Source organism: Halichoerus grypus, chromosome 3 (assembly GCF_964656455.1).
Source record: "Halichoerus grypus chromosome 3, mHalGry1.hap1.1, whole genome shotgun sequence".
NCBI classification, from domain to species: Eukaryota; Metazoa; Chordata; class Mammalia; order Carnivora; family Phocidae; genus Halichoerus; species Halichoerus grypus.
In genome coordinates, this window is record NC_135714.1 from 169,991,176 (window position 1) to 170,010,753 (window position 19,578).

Below are 19,578 nucleotides of genomic sequence, written 5' to 3' on the forward strand. Positions count from 1 at the left end.
TGATCTCGAGGTTGTGAGTTCGAGCCCCGTGAGGGGTGTAGAGATTATTTAAATAAATAAAACTTAAAAAAACCATGAATTCCCAGACAAGTCCACACTAGTATGTTACTTCAGGATGGGGCTTTCTGCTTCTCCTAGGCTACTTTCTTAACTAGAGCTGCAGCTCCTGTTATCACTGCCACCCCAGATCCAAGAATAAATCTGAGGGGGCTTGCTGTTGGGATACATGCAGCAGTTTCCTGGAGAGGAGAAAAGGTGGTTGCAGTTGTCTCTCTCTTGAAAGGCTGTGAGAACTGCTCAGTTTAGGGGTTCTTAGAAGAAAAGTACATAGTTTCAGCTCACAGAAGAGACTCTAAAGCCCACGAGCTTGAGTTAGAGGGGAGCAAAACCCAAACTTCCCTGAAATCTGCAAGCCCCCGGGGCAGTTAAATAGATGCAGATCGCAGAAACTGAAGCCACAGATTCCTCCACCTTAGACCTCTCCCGCACAAGTTTCCCGTGCAAGTGGCAGGTTTTATTTGAGATAGAAGTGTCCCTCAGCCATTTTAGACAAACACTGCTCGAGGACAATAGGCAGGACTCCCAGCGAGCACATCTCTGGCAGGAATTCAGTGGGTTTCGCCCCATCCCCTTTGCATGACAAGCCTTTCTTCAGAGACCCGGATGAATGAAATGAACTGAAGCAGCAAGGCCTCCTAGGATGGAAACGCCAAGTGACAGGCCCCAACATTCCTCTGGGTGAGGTCCCGGCAACCACAGACTGGATGAAGACACAAGAGGCCATGGACCGAGCTGCAAGGCAGAGTCCCGGCCCCACAGATTCCTTTGAATTACATTGAAATACATTCAAAGAACAACACATCATTATCCGGTGTGGGTTAGGACATTTAGGATAAAATGTCTGGAACTAGGCAGGCCAGGGAAAGGGTTATAAGGGGGAAATGAAATAGTTCCTTCTCCCCAGCTGGTTAATAAAGCAAATAGACGCTAACAGATCTGAAGGACAAAGATTCTTAGGTAGCTGTGCAATACATTTTAGTGGGTAAAGACTTAGAGGAACTCAGATGATGGAAACTGCTATCCTCCTAGAGCTCCGATCTGAAGTCTGGTTATCAAAAATAATGTCATAAATTTTTGGTTTCACATTTAACTTCAAAAGCCAAAAACTCACCCAATCCCCAGTACTCGGAATCTTGGGGGAAAGTTTAAGAGTTTCAAATTCAATTCTTTTAAAATTCTAACAATTAAAAAAAATTAATCTCATTGCTAGCCCTGAGTCACCACCTACTGGCCACAGAGGAAAGTACACGTATTATAAAACGCACCTGGTCACACCACAGTGCAACCAGAACAGCCAGAGCGCGGGAAGACATGTTAACGACCAAGACAGGTAGGATGGAGTATTCATAAATACCAAACACTAGTTCGTAAACAGAAAAAGCCCTAACGTCTTTTCATGGCCACGAGGGATTTACCAAAGGATATCAGTACGGATATGGGATAACAACCAGTGTCCATACTTTTTTTTACAAAGACTGCCCATGACTTATCTTCCATTTCACACCCAAACTGACAAACCTAAGATCAAGAGCGTGGGGAAAGCACCAGAATAGCCATTGGCAGCTTTAATGGCTGGTCTTTAATGGGGAAAAATGACTGATCTTCACCTTTGTTCTTACAACCTTAAAAATGACATTAATGCCAACATCCCCTATTTCCAGAGGTAACGAGAATCATACCATACCTATGGCGTTAGGTCTACTGGTTGAAAAGACAAAAGTAGTAAGATCCTCCCGAACTGATTTATTTCTTAGTGCTTCTACCGAGGCCTGCCTGGCATAACACTACTGTTAGTCCCAGTAACAAGACACTTAGGACACAGATGACTGGTAAAACTCAAACTTTATTATGATTTAAACACAGGAGATACTTCCACACATATTAAACACGTATGGAATCGAACAGCTCAACCAAGACGGCCTGCACTTCTTATGCTGACACCCTGCTGGGTGGTCGCCGCGATGCTCCACTGGGCTCCAGAGGTCTGCTACGAGGGTGATACATTACTTCACATGCTAAGGCCTGGAGGTCCCATACCCTAGATACTTGATTTCTCCTCAAGTTCTTCCCTTGAAATTAGGATGAACTGTCTGGGAGGAAATATCACAGCTGGATTTACAAACCTAAAAATATCCAGGGACCAAGACTGGTTGTTTTCCTATGACCTAGGAAACCTTAAAATCCTTCAGAGCCCTCAGAAGAAGTAATTCCGAGTATTCTGGAATCATAGGCAGGGCTGTTCCCTACCCTGCCAGGTATGTATGCAGGGCATAGTCATTCAGGACAAATTCTGGAGTGATGGGAGTATGAAACACACCTGTTTGTATACAGCACAATTTATCCCAGAGGAAAACCACAAAGCAACATTACTCTGCAGCAAAAACAAGTCCAGGAAGTACGGAGATAAAACTAGCAAAACAAAATTGCTGAAGGATTTGGAAACAGGGCTTTAGAGAAAAATTGTAGGGTTTGGAGAGGTCTTCATTTTTCTCCATGCATTAAGCAGAGCACAGTATCACTCCTTAAGCTACAACAAAAATTTTAAAACCTGTCTTCTATATAAATTTTTAAAGACTCCAGCACTAGTCCAGCACTGACAAGTGTAAATAAGGAGTCACTGGGTTACAGCTGTGATGCACTTCATGAGGAAGGAGTTGGTCATCTACACTCCAACATGGTGACACACAAAATCTGGCTGCCCTGGGATTATGGGATTGGCTTTTCTGAAATTGTCCTTGGGTAACAGGAAAAAGCCTGGTGAATTCTGCAATGCAAAGTGAGTAAACTGTTTTGGGTTAGAAAAGGGGCATTTCAGGCGGCCTCCGCCAGGAAGAGGGCAAGTCACCTTCTCACAGAAGATGACAGACCAAGTGCTAAAGGCAAACAGTAGTTAGTATCTGAAAACTGGTCGGATATCGTCATAGTCTTCAAGGGAAAATCTGATTCTACTGGGGTTTTCCATGTCATCAGTGGACTCAAATTTAAGAAGTTTCCAGTTCACTTCTAGAAGTACTGATGATTTTATATAGATAGATAGATAGATATCAAAGTAGAGGGATCAGAAAGAAACCAACTCCACTCTTTTCCTTCCAACCCTCCTTCATGTGGGGCTTGACTACTTTTCCTGCCCCTTTCACTTGAGCCTGTGTCCTCATACTTCTTCAATACTGTTTCCTTTCTTCTCCCTCATAGATCAGATCCTTAACTGGCCTTTCTGTGACTAACATTCATACTCTTCCAAGCTTTCTTTCCTTCTTTCTAATCTTTCTACCTTAAAAAACAAAAAGAAGTTGTTCGTTGGCTTAGATCATTAAAGCCAAGCAAGTAACAAATGCTAGTCTTTTTCTATGGTAGCCACGTTAAGAATAGTCAAATATGGCATCAAGTGTCTCTACCCTCCGTCACACATCTCTTCTCGCAGAACTGAGCTGGTGCTGATTGTGTTTCAGTTCTGTCCAGTTCTCCCTGGCGACCTTCTCTCCCTTGATTAGCTCCATGGCACTGAAGGCTAAGGAAAAAAGGGAGCAGGTGGGTCCAGAAGGGGATACTGACCTAGGAGACAGGCTGGTATTTTTTACTTTTAGACAAGTAAGAAATGAAAAAGCGTCCATGACTATTCTTTTCAAAACTCTCCCTTCAGGTTCGAACTTGGAACTTTCCAGCTTTGGTCATGTATTTTATGCCCTTAAAGGGTTTGTACTTTTCTCCATACATATCCAGACGATTCACCTTGAGTCCTGGAAGGAAGGAAGATAGGCATTATTCAAAAAGGAGCATGTAGCATGTATGTTTAAATCCATTTTAATTCAGGGGGATCAGTGGGATAGAGACAGTTGTAACAATGAACCAGAAAAATAATAATTGTCCCTTATTTATTTCACTTTTCTAAAGCTCACAGGTTTTTGACTCTTGGTCCATACACCGATAATAAAAACTGCTCCAACATAAAGCTATCCTACTGGAAGACCTGTCTGTAAAGTGGCAAGGGCAGAAAGTTACATGCAGACTGATCTGAGGATAAGGAAAGAATAAGACCCTTCTATGTTTTTCTCAAGTTATTGGATGGAATACATGAATAAATAATAAAATTAATGAATAATGAAATAAAATATAACTTAATGATGAATGCTTCCTAAGTATTCTCACTGTACTAATAAACAAAACACATTTTATACTGTATAAGGCTTTAAAATTTGTGAAGTGTTTTAAGATGAAAGAGTTTATAATTGAAGTGAACATTAACCACTTAAATTAGACAAGTTCTGTTGATAAAGAAAAATAGGAACTTTATATAAAGCTGAAGTCATCTCTTATCTACCTTATAGAGTTGTTCTAAGGATTAAATAATAACATAGATGGAAAGAGCTTAAAACAGTGCCTGGCACATAGTAAATGCCTGGTAGGCAGTAACTATCATCATCACCAGCCTGAGACAGGTGCAGACCTCAGCGGGCTGACGTGGGTTCCACATGGTAATAAAAGCAAATATGAAAGTCCTTCTGAATCTGGGGGAAAGGAGGGGAAATTATTCTTCTCAGTTACCAGCTGAGAACGCAGAAGGCTTCCCATCCTGAAAACCTTGGGACCCCAAACTGACAACCCCAGTATGACTCAACACCTACTTGCCAACACTCCATCTACCCACACTATTTCCTTCTCAACTGTGTCTTATATATTGGCAGTCAAATCACTTCAGCCAACTTCAAAGTAAGGATGATGAACTTTCCCCAGAAATGCTAGAGAAGATTTTACTCAAGATTACCTATCAGGTAATGAAACCAAACTCCATAAATAGGGAGCCAGCAGAAGGCATTCTGAGACCTATGTCCTACTGGAGAGAGCCACTTCTGTTCTCATGAAGCCACCTAAGTCGTGAGTCACTCACCAGAAATGGCCAGCTGCTGGATCTTAAACTGCAGATTAATTGTGGGGTTCTCATCTGGCTTGGAAGCTCCAGCCTGAAGACTCATGGTCCCCTTCAAACTTGGTAGCTTTTGGGGATTTATTTTTCCTACATCCCACGACAGCATCTTTAAAGAAAAAGAAAGAAGTTACAGTGAAACCCTTCATCTGAGGTGGTTGAGCTCTAACCTCAGGGCATCTGTTCACAGTATTACAAGCTGCCTCTAAAGTGGTTTTCAATAGAGAAAACTATTTGTCCCCATAAATTATCTCAAGGAGAAAAAGGATGTCCCTTTGATTAAGCTTCCCTTTCCACAAGGTGTAACGTCTATGCGGAGAGCTCCTGCAGAAATACTTCTATTTAATATCAGCAATTTGAAACCTCCTGCTTACTCTCCTCCTACCTTGGTAACTGGGTCAAATGTATGTGTCCCCTGAGATGGAGTGAGGCTCATATTCAGGACCCCTTTGGGCATCTGGCTGGTGACAATCACTCCCTCTATGGTCTTCCCCATAGTCTGCTTCGGTCCCACTGTTATTTCAAAGCGTCCAAGTGAACTACTGTCCCGGAAACTGATGCTATGTTTGACATACACTGGAATTGCCACCAGACTGGAAAAGAGAGACAAAAAACCCATTTCATTACTATACTGGAAAAATGGCAACATTTTCTTCTTTTACACTTTTTTTTTTTTTTGCCCCATTGACAGCTTTTCCTTCCTTACCTACTTCTTTACTCCTTATATTAAAAAAAAAAAAAAAAGGCACAGGAAAAAAACCCAGTAATCTTTAATTTTTTTCTTTTTGTAAAGCTAAGACGCTGTCTAGTTAGTGAACTAAATAACTCTTCCAATGACTCTGAATAATATTAACAAAAACCAAAGGGTATACTAAGCCTACTATGAGAAAGGCATTAGAGATAAAAATTAGGAGTCACCATATCTCTGTGTTTTACTTTATGACGTGTGACCGATAATTATTTGTATTTGGGAGAGTACTATTCATACCTCATGGACCTTTTATAATATCTTGGGAGTGCTTTTACCAGACTTCCTCTGATCCTCATGAAATCTGATGAGGTACGTATGGTAGGTTGTCATGATAGGACAGAACAGGAAATAGAGAAATCACAGAGTAATACCAAAGCAATAATAGTGCTTAATATCTATTAAACACTCCTGTATGCCAGTACTATGCTAGATGTTCTTTCTCCATTATCTTGTTTAATCCTCCCAATAAGTATGAAGTAGGTACTGCTCCCGTCCTGATTTTATAAATAATGATGTCCTTTTACTTCACTAAGATTAAGTAACTTGCCCAAGGTCATATATCATAAGTACTGAAGATGGGGTTTAAATGTAGGCAGTCTGAGCCCAGAGCCTTTGCTCTCAGGCACGCAAATATTTTCCTAAGTTATTTATTCCAAACCCCACAGGGAAGTATTGGTGGATCTGAGGTGTCATGGCTCTCTTCGGTCTGTATTCCTTCTACTACACACCTTATACTAAGGGCTTCTCAAGTCCTTTGAAGAGATATTAAAGAGAATGTTCAAGACCACAAATGACTGCCTTTTATGATTTTTCATAGCATAGTTTAATGCTTTTTTGGGTCACGGGGATTGAATACAGGTGTACTCGGATTCCAATTTGAGGAAAAAAGTGTTCTTGTTTAGACATACAGTAACAAAAACAGCAGCAGCAAACTTAATGAGCACCAGCTTTGTGTTAAACACTATTTAGACTGTTTTATTTAATCTTCAAACAAGGCCCATTTTTTTGTTTTCCGCTTACAGATAAGAAAACAGACACAGAAAGGTTAAACAACTCACCTGACGTTACCCGATTAGTAAGTACAGAAACTGGAATGTGAACGCAGGTAACTCTAGAGCCTGAGTCCTTAATCACTACGGATACTGTTTCCACATATACACATATGATTCTATTCTTAATTATAAGGGCTGCTTACTTCTGTGCACTGACATGGTAAGAGAGCAGGCGAAAGTTTCCATCAGGAGGGATGAAGGAGAGGATACGCTCAGATTCCCAGCGCTTGAAACGAACACAAGGATGGAAGCTGACATCATCCAACAACCTGGGATTCTGTAGTCACCAGGCAAGGAAAAGCAATTAGTAGGAATTAAACACCCATATTGCTTTTGGGAAACTCATTCAGATGCTGTCTTTATTTAAACGTGCGCGCACACGCGCACACCCACACACACAAATTCTGTATCTACTTATAGAAAATTCAAGCCTGATACAAGCTTTGTGGCTGTCCTTAATTATTTTTTCTTTCTTTTTTTTTTTTAAGTAGGCTCCACACCCAGCGTGGAACCCAGTGTGGGGCTTAAACTCAGACCCTGAGATCAAGACCTCAGCTGAGATCGAGAGTCGGACGCTTAACTGATTACCCACCCAGGCACCCCTGTCCTTAATTATTTCTTACTGTTCCATTCCATTCTCACCACTGTCTTTCCAGAGGCAATTAATTTGCCATCCCGAGATCTGAACCTGTGGTTTAGGATTTTACCATGAAGGAAAGCGTAAGGTCTGGCATTCCAGTCAGCTTGACGCAGGCATCAATGACCCCCTGGATCTCGGCAGTAATTGTGGAACCTGAGATAGGAACAAGACCAAAAAGACAGTAAGAGGTTATTCAACACTTCTGTCTTTCCCAACCAACTTATTTCCTCCCTACCACCTTAATCTTCTCTTTTCTTGCCCAACTTTTGTCTTCTCCCTCCCTCCCTTCCTTCCTTCTGTCCATCTATTGAATTCATCTACCCAATGCATTGGTCCATCCTTCTAAACATTTATCAACTGCATATCAAATATGAGACATATGATGAAGCAATGGGAATAAAAGATTAATGAGACAGTTATTAGCTTAAAGAAGTTTTCCATCTAGTACCAGGATCAAACAGGGTACCATCGTAACCAATGGTTCAGAAAACTTCACAGCAGAAACTGCTCTCCCTACGGTCACCAATGAATCAAATGGACACTTTTCATCTTTATCCTATAGAAGTTCTCTGTAGCATGTCATTGTCGACCACTTCTCCCTTTGTAAAACCTTCCTTTCTCCTAACTTCACCTAGTTTTCTATTTTTCTAGCTCCACTTCCTCAGTGCTGTGTTTCCCTTTCTTTGCACAGCTTTGAAATGCCCATGCTTTTTCACAATTCTGAACTTCTCTTTCCTTTCACTCAACACCGTCTCCTTGAGCTTCTCCCACAGGCTGCCTTTTCACTGTGTTGACTGTTTTTTTTGTGCAGAAACTTTTTTAGTTTGATGCAATCCTAACTGTCTATTTCTGCTTTTGGTGTCATATCCAAAAAAGCCATTATCCAGACCAGTGTCAAGAAGCATTTTCCCTGTGTCTTCTTCTAGCAGTTTTATGATTTCACATTTTACATTTAAGTCTTTAATCCATTTTGAGTTTTGTTTTTTGTATTTTTTTGGTGTGAGATAAGAGTCCAATTTTATTCTTCCACATGTGGATACTGTTTCCCCAGCATCATTTAATGAAGAGACTATCCTTTCCCCATGGTATAATCTTGGTTCTCTTGTCAAAGATCAGTTGACTGTAAATGCGTGGTTTTATTTCTGAACTCTCTATTCTGTTTCATTGGCCTATGTGTCTGTTTTTATGCCAGTATAATAGTTTTGATTACTGTAGCTTTGTAATATATTTTGAAATCAGAAAGTATGAAGTCTCCAGCTTTGTTGTTCTTGCTCAAGATTGCTTTGGCTATTTGGGGTCTTTTGTGGTTCCATATGAATTTTAGCATTGTTTTTTCTATTTCTGTAAAGAGTGCCATTGGGATTTTGATGGGGATTACACTGAATCTATAGATTGCTTTGGGTAATATGGACTTTTTAAAAAATTAAAATTTTTTTTTATTTTTGTTTAAAAGGGAGGGAGAAGGAGGGGCAGAGGGAGAGAGAGAGAGAATCTTTTTTTTAAAAGATTTATTTATTTGAGAGCGAGCATGAGCACGGGGGGGGGAGAGGGGCAAAAGGAGAGGGAGAAGCAGACTCCCTGCTGAGGAGGGAGCCTGACGTGGGGCTCGATCCCAGGACCCTGAGATCATGACCTGAGCTGAAGGCAGACGCTTAATCGACTGAACCACTCAGGTGCCTCTGAACATTTTAGTAATATTAATTCTTCCACTCCATGAACACAGGATGGCTTTCCATTTATTTGTGTCTTCTTTAATTTCCTTCATCAGTGTTTTATAATTTTCTGAGTATGAGTTTGGTTAAGTTTATTCCTAACTATTTTATTCTTTTTGGTGCTTTTGTAAATGGGACTGTTTTCTTAATTTTCTTTTAGCGTAGTTCATTGTTTGTATTTAGAAATGCTACTGTTTTTTATGTTGATTGTATACCTTGCAACTTTACAGAATTTGTTTATTAGTTCTAACAGTTTTCTGTTGAGTCTTTAGGGGCCCCTACAAATATGATCATGTCATCTGCATCATAATATTTAAGTCTATTCCCACTACCTAGCACAGTGCTTGACACAAAGTAGGCACGAAATTAAAATGAATGATCTTGAATGGGGGATAATTCTGATACTAGCAAGCACTGTATGAAGGAGACTCTTTCTACTTTCTAGTTCTGAAAACAGATTAAAAGCACCTACCTGATTTATCAATGATAGCATCAATCTCTTCGATCACATCAAAATAGGCCTCATTGTTGGTGTACTTCACCCCAGTTCTTCGCCAGGGCACCACTGACAGCTGTCCAGTAGGAAGCTGGTCACCCACATTGGTGCTTCCTAGATAATGAATATGACTGTAATTCCAATTGGATAATTAGATGTAACCAATTATCTAATAATCATAGAACACTTCCCTAGAAGTTTCTATGTTCCTATTATTCATGCACTCAGTTGGAGAATTAAAAAAAAAAAAAGATAAGAGTTGTCTCAACTTCTGCCTGGGTAACGTAGTCTATTCTAAAAACTTGTTGCCATCTGGTCTGCTTCTTTGAGCAGAATAAAGGTTAAAAAGTTACCTGAGAAACAGATATCATATTTTGGTTTTGAAAGAAACTTGAACTTGTCTCTCAAATTTCACAATAGCTTGTAGCTTAAATAATGTACTGGCTTTCAGCAGGGATGGTGATTTACATATTAATATAAAATTTTCATGGGTAAAAACAATATTCTAGTTCAAGGTAGGTTCTTAAGTACATTTATGCTAGTTATTAAAATGCACACATTTTACTACTACTAATACTGAATCTTAGGAAAAGAATACAAATTAGGTCTTTCCCTGTCTATAAGAGTTGTAAATCAATTCCGTTTCCCCCCCCCGACAAGAATCAAAAATATTTTTTAATCCAAAAGTTCTATGCTGTAATTCTGAAATATTATAACTAATTTAAATTCTATTTCCTTCTTTTGTAACCTGGATGTTTTTAATCTAAAGAAAGAAACATTAAACACACACATATATTCAGCATGTTTGCAAAACAGTTCAGCTTTTCAAAAATGACTCTCAGGTACCTTTTTCTAGATTTAAGAGAGATTCAGAAAAATGACTCCATAGTATTCATAAATGATTCAGGCACTAACAAAGAGTTTAAGAGTTAAATGAACCCAGAATATTGAAAAACCCAACCAATGTGTTTTCTTAAAAAGAGGCACCACATATTAAAACATGTTATCAAGCTATAATAATTAAAGCAGTTTGATAAGGCAGGAAGCCTAAAAACAAAGAATCCACAGTGGCTTAGTACATGACAAAAATATTTTAAAACAGGGAAAATGGTTATTTAACAAATGGCGCTAGGAAAGCTGGTAGACAATTTTGGAGAAATAAACATGGAGCCTTACTTTACATTGTATACCAAGATAATTTCCAAATGGATTAAAGAATTAAGTACAAAATGAAACCATAAAAGAACTAGAAAAAAATACACTTTTTAAAAAAGAAGACCTTCCCTTCTCTGAGATCAAAAAGACATTCCCCTATGTTTTCTTATTATAAGGTTTGTATTTAACTCTTTGACCTTGCTAGAATTTATTTTGTGTACAGAATGGGTAGAGGGACTTCATTTTGTTCTTATCAAAGCTGACTGTCCTAATACAATATGTTACCCTGGCCCCCTGGCCCACTGATTTGATATATGATCTATGTATATCAAATTCCTACAAAAGCAAGGGTCTGTTTCTGAACTTTCTTTTTCTTTTCTTTTTTTTTTTTTAAGATTTTACTTATTTATTTGACAGAGGGGGGAGAAAGCACAGCAGAGGGAGAGGGAGAAGCAGACTCCCGATGCTGAGCAGGGAGCCCAATGTGGGACTCTGTCCCAGGACCCTGGAATCATGACCTGAGCCGAAGGCAGACGCTTAACCAACTAAGCCACCCAGGCGCCCTGTTTCTGAACTTTCTACCTTATCTCAATCATCTATTTGTCTATTACTGGGCCAATACTACGTTTTAAAAATTATATATATGATGTATCTTGTATCTATCCAATGGGACACATTTTCTCTCCTGTTCTCAATCTTTTTAAAAAATATTTACTTTTGGGGCGTCTGGGTCAGTTAAGCATCTGCCTTCAGCTCAGGTCATGATCTCAGGGTCCTGGGATCGAGCCCCATATCAGGCTCTCTGCTCAGTGGGGAGCCTGCTTCTTGTGCTCCCTCTGCTGCTCCCCTTGCTTGTGCTCGCTGTCAAATGAATAAATAAAATCTTTAAAAAAAATGAAATAAAATAAAAAATATATACTTATTTTCAAAACTGTCTTGGCTTTTAGAGCTTATCTATGAGTTTTTGTCTCCTGTACCATATGAACTTAATATAGCTTGATATTTGACAAGACAAATCTGTCCAACGGCTTTGTAATTCTTTTTCAAAATATTCCCAGGTATTCTTGCATATTCATACTTCTTAAAAATTATCTTTCAATCAGTTTGTCAAATGCCGTGCAACCCTTGTTTATATATTAAGAGCCAAAATGCCATGCAAACCCTTGTTTATATATTAAGCAAGAGCCAAAATATAAAAGCTGAATGAAGCAGAATGATTAATATGATTAAATCAGAATTAAATGCGGCTAAACACACTGTAAACAATGCTAAATGACAAGTGTCACATAGACTGTGAGAAAATATCTGTAATAGGATCAAAAATATACAGAACTACAAACTACCATGTATATTTCCAGTATTTCCAACATACATGATAGTTTAATGTCCTTAAATAAAAGGAATTCTTTTTCCTTTTTTTTTTTTTTTTTTTTAAGTAGGCTCCACATCCAGCATGGAGCCCAACTTGGAACTTGAACTCACAACCCTGAGATCAAGACCTGAGCTGAGATCAAGAGTCAGACGCTTAACCGACTAAGCCACCCAAGTGTCCCGAAAGGAATTCTTTTAAATTAGTATGAAAAAAGAAACACATTTCAACAACAAAAGAAAAACTGGGCAAAGGACACACAACTAGGTAATTCACAATAGAGGAAGAATAGTCAATGAATACTCGAAGGGTTTTAACTTCCTTACTAATAAAAAATGAGGATATACATAAGATAAGACTAAACTGGGGCGCCTGGGTGGCTCATTAAGCGTCTGCCTTTGGCTCAGGTCATGATCCCAGGGTCCTAGGATCAAGCCCTGCACTGGGCTCCCTGCTCAGTAGGAAGCCTGCTTCTCCCTCTCCAGCTCCCCCTGCTTGTGTGCTCGCTCGCGCTCTCGCGCTCTCTGTCAAATAAGTAAGTAAAATCTTTAAAAAAAAAAAAAAAAGATATGACTAAACTATTAAATTGCCAAAGTTTTGAAAAAATTAATAATTATAGTAGGGTTGGCTAGGATGCATAGAAACTGCTACTGAAAGTATAAATTTTCTGAAGGGCAATTTGGCACAATGCATTAAAGTCCTTAAAATGAGCACGCCCTTTGATCTAGTACTTCCATTGCTAGTACTGAAAACAAATCATCCTACATGTACACAAAGATTTAAGTATAAGAATGTTAATTCCTTGTTATTTAAAAGAACAAAAAATCAGAAACATCAAAAACACGGACTGAATAAATAACTTAAGGTCTATTCCATATGGAAGAAAATTATAAAGTCACTAAAAATCATGTAGAAGAAAATGTATCATAAGGGGATAATGTTCACAAAATATTGATGAAAGTTATAAAAAAATATACAAGAGTTGTTTTTTCAAAATTCTATGCATCTATTCATTATTCATCTGTCTAGAAAAGACAAAAAGTATGTCAAAACTGTGGCAGGATTAAGAGTTATTTTTGGGACGCCTGGGTGGCTCTGTCAGTTAAGTGTCTGCCTTCCGCTTGGGTGGTGATCCCAAGGTCCCAGGATCGAGCCCCGCATCGGGCTCCCTGCTCAGCGGGGAGCCTGCTTCTCCCTCTGCCTGCCCCTTCCCCCTGCTTGTGTCCCCTTTCTCGCTGACAAATAAGTAAAATCTTTTTTTAAAAAAGTTATTTTCAAGTTCTTTGTGCTTTTCTGTATCTCTGACATTCCTATAATAATCAAGTGTTTCTTCTGTAATCAGAAAAAAAACCTCTTTTTAAAGGAGCACACTTTATTCTGTCATTGAAATCAGGGTATTTTCTACATAACAAAGACATATTTCAGGTCATAATCAAAGACTATAATGAGCAAAATTAAAGCACCTGGACATCTGAGAGCCCCAAAGACAAGCACTCAAAACAATGCACAACGAGGGAGGAAGCCACACCCAGGACAGCAGCTCTCTGTGGGTTTCCCCCTTCTCCATACCTGTTATGGTGTTGACGACCGTTCGAAGGATAGTGGGAGGCTTTATCAGTTCTTTGAGGATGTTTGACTCGGTAGCCAATGGAAACCCATTGTCAAGCATCTCTTCTAGTACCTCATAAACCACAACCACATTGTCTTTGATCACAGGCTCTGAACAGACTCCAAAATAATCCTGATGAAAACACAATATATATAATGTATATCATTCAGAGACTGTAATAAAGAGAATCTTCCTAGGGAATAAGGATCTAGGCCTGTCCATGTGTTTACACAGTGCTTCTGGGATATTCTTCTACAATAAGGGAATGAAGCATAACCACAGTTCTCTTAAGCGGAGGCAGAAAGAACACTGGACTGGCTTATAGTACCAGTGTCATTACTAACTTCTTTTATAAATTAAGAGAAAGTTATTTAACTTTTTTGGGTTAGTTTCTTCAACTAGACAAAACTGAATCTAGACTATCATACGTGCTTAGGAACAAGAATTTGAAAGAACTGTGCAAAATAATAATACTTGATATGACATAGATTGGACCCAAAAATCTTTTTAACTCTTTCTGTTGTGCTATTCCTTAACATTCATGCAGCAAATACGAACTGAGAGGGAAATAAAATGAAATGAGGGAGATGAACTAGCGCACCAGAAAATCCCTTTGGATCATCTTTACACTAAGATGCTAGGATTCTAAGGCTTTGTCCTTTTACTAATAAAGACTGAGATACTAAATGATCCACGTTGTGGAAAAAATACTGGATCCCAAATCAGAAGACCTGGGTGGTAACCTTATTGTCACTTACTAGAAAAGTCATGCTAATTCGGGTTTTGATTTTTCTTTTAATAGTATAATTAGGATAATACCACTGGATGCACAGGGATGTTTTAAGAACTAAGCATGACTGATTAAATGATAGTATGTGTGAAAGTGCTTTGTAAACAAAAAGTACTTTATAAAATGTGATGCATGATGATTAAAAGAAAGAAATGCTTGTAGTCATTTGATATGCCCCTTCTAGCAACGTCAGTCACATCTTTTCCAGGACCTCTGAGATGGTCATACAACCCTCGTTGAATTCATCCACTGAAGGGAAATTCACCCTTTTGAGAAAGCCCATTCTATTCATGGAAAGCTCTGATTATTAGAAAGTTCTTTCTTTTGCTAGACTGAAATTTGCTTCCTAGATCTGCCTTACAGAACAAATTTACATAACAGCCCCGCAGTTATTTGAAGACAGCTGCAAGCTTTCACTTCCATTTTTTTTCTCCCACCCAAACTGTTTGATCCTTCCACTGTTCATGCTGTGGTATGGTTTCTAGATTGTTCCACAACCTTGCCATTTCTTTGAATATGCTCTAGTTTCCCAATATGCTCCTAAAATCATGACATCCATAACTGAACAGACTACAGCTGTGATCTAAATTACATCAGATAATGGCAAATATCAGAGACATTCCAATATCCAAGAACACTTAAGAGTCAGGAATGTGTTTCTAAAACAAGATTTCTTCTTTAAAAACAAGGATTTAAGGGGGGAAAAAAGTAACACATTTCCTTCCCAAGAGTGCTTTTCTTTTGAAAAATAAATAAGACACCTCACGAGATTTTATAAATCAGACATAATGTGAACTGAGTCACTGGAAAGAATATAAGCATGACAAATTGCTATAGCAAAAGCATTTGCAATTCTACAGCTGGAACTCTTCCATCATATTCCAGTACTAAAAAAATAATGCAGCCAGAGAGAAGACATTAAAATCAGGGTATGTCCATTTGCTTTTAACAAATCCTTCAAAAATGACAAGCTCTGAAGTCCCAGACTTCCAAACTAGTTACTTGACTGTTATCCCAAATTCCTCTGTGGTTTCCACTAGATTAAGCAACCTTTCTCACTTCCTGTCTTGTAATAAATTACATAATATTGCTATGGGGGTATGAAGCAAATGCTGGGTTTCACCAATGGGACTGCTAATCTTAGAATGGGGTAAAGTATCATATGTGGAAATCATAATAAGGCCCAACAAGAGTAGTTTGAGGTCATAATACCGGGTTCTTCTACTTCTAGTTCCTCCACATACTGGGATTTATAATTCCCAAGTTTTTACTGTGGGAAGCAACTGGTATGCCACATGAGAACTGGAAACCCAGAATCGTGCTACCAGCAAGTATTGGTGGGAAAAAAATTATGAAATATATGCTGTTCTAGACATGTGATACAGACATGACTGCAAATGAAAGGGCTCTTTGACTTGTTTTTTAATTTCATCGTCATATCGGAGTCATTCTCTTCTCTAATTCCACAATTTCTGTATTCATATGACCAATTCCAGACTTCACATGACACAGAAGTTAAACCAAAGGGCCCTTGCTTCTCACTTACTGTCTGAGTTATGCAAATAACTGTAAGTTAGAATTTGAGCAATTCTTTTAGGGGGAAGGATCCCACTGTTTGAATTCAGAGTCTGGGCAGCCTAAAATCCTCTGCTATAAATGGTGCTGACATTCTGGTATAACTTACTTATACTTCCCCTATACCCTGCTCCCCCAAGATCTTCAAATCTATTCCTGAAAGAAAAACTCAAAGTGAAAACCGTGTCTTGTAAAATGTGTCACTTAAATTCTTTACAAGAACAGAAGATTTTCCAATCTTGTTTGCAACAAGAGTTCATCACTGACACGCTGTGGTAAGCACCCCAAACCCAAGATGAAGTTTGGGTTCACAAATTACTCCTGCCAAAGAGAGTGAAACAAGCATTACTTAGCTTTCTCCTAACTTTTGAAAATATACGTATCTTTACACACTCATCACTTTTTGAGGCAACTCAAAGCAACGTAGCTGACAATGGCTAGCATCAAGTCCACTAAAACAAAACAAAACAAAAACCCAAAACTAAATTCCTCTGATTTATGAACAAAAAGTAGGGCAATTCCAATTTCCAGAACTAAAATGACTGTATACAATCATACCAAGTAGAGTGGCTTTCTTATGCAACAGGTTCAAAGGTATTCAATTTGTCATTTCAGATGCAGCCAATTCAATAAACAGAAACAAGAATCTTATCAGATGGGAGAGGAAGTGAGCAATGTCAGTTTTGATTTTTTAAAAAGTTCCTTAATTAAAGCTGAATACAATGGGAAACGAACCATAAAGACACTTTATAATTTACATGTACGAGCCTCCTCACATTCACGCACCTGAAATGTGTCCACTACTCGGTGAAGGAACTCAATAACAAATAGAGGTGGGACCTCTGTCTGGATCACAGCCACAAAAAAGATCTTGTGACGGTAAACACTTAAGAGATAGTGGTGAGGGGTAGGGATAACTGGAGGTACATTTTCTGCCTCAGTCGCTCTCTCTTGCGCCTCAAAAAAGTAATCACAAACAGAACGGCTGACCACACTTTTCCAATGTTTTTCCAGGAAAATATCTCCTGAGGAGTTGATCAAGAAGAGGCTATGAATCATGGTGGAGATTGTCAGTGAGAGAGGAAAGTCTTCTTTGGTCTGAAAGCCTCAGAACTGCCAATTTTCAACCCTAAAAATAAAAGAAGGCATGGTCAATTCCACTCAATCAAAACACTGTACCCATCCTTCAAGAGCAGACTCAAGTCCTCCTCTACTGTAAGAATCTGAAGTATCCCTCCCTAGAATTCCTAAGGATAATTATCAGCCATCCTGTTTGCCAATCATCTACTGCCCGGTTATCCTTACTATTGCCTTAATTATAACCATTTAAAATTCTACTTAATTTTTGGATGTCTGTTTTCTCAACTGGACTGGAAGCTCCTTGAGAAAAAAGACCAGGCCTTACAGTCTGTTGTTGCCTCATTGCAGTGCTCCCCACAAAGATGAGAGTTTCAAAAGAATATTGATGAGTTTCATGTATTTAGCCACAACTCACACATACATAAGAAATGCTTACGGTTGTCCAGTCTCATATGGCAGCCATTAGCTAAATGCCGTCATTAAGCACTTGAAATGTGTCTGGGCTGAACTGAGATGTGCTGTAAGTATAAGTACACACCAGACTTTGAAGGTCTTGTATTAAAAATGGAATTTTAGATACCAATAATTTAATAGATTAATTAATATTAACTTAATATTGATATTTTGATATATCAGGTTAAATAAAATATACTAAAATTAATTTAACCTTGTTTTTTTTGTTTAAAGATTTTATTTATTTATTTGACAGAGAGAGAAAGAGCACAAGCGGGGGAGCCGCAGGCAGTGGGAGAAGCAGGCTCCCTGCTAAGCAAGGAGCCCGATGTGGGACTCAATCTCAGGACCCTGGTATCATGACCTGAGCTGAAGGCAGATGCTTAACCCACTGAGCCATCCAGGCGCCCCTAATTTAACCTTTTTAAAAAATATGGTTACTAGAAAACCATAAAATTACATATCTGGTTCGCTTTATATATCTATTGGACAGTGCTGGTCCACGGACGGAAAGCCATCACTGTGGTCTTCATTCAGTCAGTCAGACCCCATTCTCTGAGTACTTGTTATGAACAAGGTTCTGCATTGACTGCCCTAAAAAAATCTCTCTGGGGGATACCCAAGGTCTCTCAGGCGGTAGCATCTCTACGGTGCCTGTCCCCAGGATGTGGCGCCCGCGCTGGACCCCAGCTGTGGGGAATGACCCCATTCCACGAGCTGGCTGCGAACTGGCCCAGGTGGTCAAACCGCAAAGGCCTGTCGTACCAAGTGCCCCAGGGCAAGCTTAATCCCTCTGTCCGCGGACGAGGCAGCTGGAGGGAGGGGAAGAGGTGGGTAACCAGGCTGGGGAGGAGGAGAGGCGGCTGCTAAAGTGGGTTATTTTTGCGCTGGTCCCAGCCCAGCTGCCTGCGAGCAAAAGATGATGGAGGCCATTTAGGGCGGGGGTGGTCGGGGGGAGGGGGCATTTAAGGTGTGCGCAGGTTCAAGCGATGAAAAAGGTCGCCAGACTGCACACGTGCGTTGCCGTGGCAACAGTGTCCCCTCCTCCCTCAACCAGCAGGACGGAGCGGGCCACCTCCCCAGCCCGGTACTCGGTCCCTCAGCTCTCCCCGCCGCATCCTGTATCTCGCAGGGTCAATCCCACGGCAACCCCTAACTCTGAACCTGCCCCGCGCGCCCGGCCCGGCCCCTCGCGCGTCCCAGTCCCCAACCCCCAGACCCCAGCCGGGTGCGTGCACGCGCGGCCCCCAACCTGTACCCGGGTCGCCAGCCCTCCTCACCCAGCCTCGCTCCTCGCAGCACCCACCGTTCCGACGCGCAGACAGACCCCGCCCCCCGGCCGTCCCCCGCACGCGCGCCGGCGGCCGCTCACCTGCTGATTGGCTGGCCCGTGGGCCTCACGCCAGCACCGCCCACGACCGAGATCTTAAAGCCTCTGATTGGACGTCAGTGAGCCGCTTCTCCCCCTCTGATTGATCGCTGTCCGCCAGTCACATTCTTCTCGGCTTTGAGTCCCCAATTGGCCCTTGTTGAGGCTTCGGTAATCTCCAATTGGTGCAGTTCTGTGGCTCCGAGCCCTGATTGGCTGTCGTGAACAATCTGAGGGCCGCCTGGCCCTTAGTCATCCAGTCACAAAGGGGTGGCTGCTGCTGCCACCTGCGTAACCCTGGAATGTACCTCGAGGGGGATGCTAAAAAGTGTGATTTCCAGGGCACGATTTGTCAAATAGCATATCATGGGTAACAAATCTTGAGCAGTAATAACTACTTTCCATTAGATAAATGCATTTAAAAAGAGACACACTGCCTTTTCATTGATGTGCATCGGGGAAAGTAAAGGTGATTGGCTGTTTAGCGTCTTATCGAGAGCTCTGGACTTGGATTCAGGAGGCCTCTTCCAGCCCCAGCTAGACCAC

At 40.3% G+C, this 19,578-nt stretch overlaps 1 protein-coding gene across 6 annotated transcripts; it reads right to left on the reverse strand.

Moving 5' to 3' along the window:
- Window positions 1-1,885: 1,885 nt before the first annotated feature.
- AP3M2 (adaptor related protein complex 3 subunit mu 2) lies at window positions 1,886-19,209 on the reverse strand. 6 transcript variants are annotated; one of them, XM_036102308.2, is made up of 9 exons: window positions 19,036-19,209; window positions 16,917-17,259; window positions 13,726-13,897; window positions 9,609-9,746; window positions 7,492-7,577; window positions 6,928-7,061; window positions 5,367-5,574; window positions 4,946-5,090; window positions 1,886-3,797 (listed from the first exon to the last, which is right to left on the reverse strand). In XM_036102308.2, exons 2-9 carry the CDS (start codon window positions 17,187-17,189, stop codon window positions 3,697-3,699), a joined length of 1,257 nt encoding a protein of 418 aa, XP_035958201.1. In that variant the 5' UTR covers window positions 17,190-17,259; window positions 19,036-19,209; the 3' UTR covers window positions 1,886-3,696. The 6 variants fall into 6 exon arrangements, with proteins under 6 accessions (XP_035958201.1, XP_035958199.1, XP_035958203.1 ...); XM_036102306.2 differs by lacking the exon at window positions 19,036-19,209 and adding an exon at window positions 18,944-19,013; XM_036102310.2 differs by lacking the exon at window positions 19,036-19,209 and adding an exon at window positions 18,970-19,008.
- Window positions 19,210-19,578: the final 369 nt, after the last annotated feature.

What these genes read in the sequence shown, in the direction of transcription:
- AP3M2 (XM_036102308.2), bottom strand. Translation starts at nt 17,189, where the DNA reads ATGATTCATAGCCTCTTCTTGATCAACTCCTCAGGAGATATTTTCCTG. An exon ending in TGCTATCATTGATAAATCAG is followed by an intron (nt 7,578 to 9,608) that starts GTAGGTGCTTTT and finishes TTCCTATCTCAG; the next exon opens with GTTCCACAATTACTGCCGAG. An exon ending in CATTTGACCCAGTTACCAAG is followed by an intron (nt 5,091 to 5,366) that starts GTAGGAGGAGAG and finishes TTTTCTTTAAAG; the next exon opens with ATGCTGTCGTGGGATGTAGG.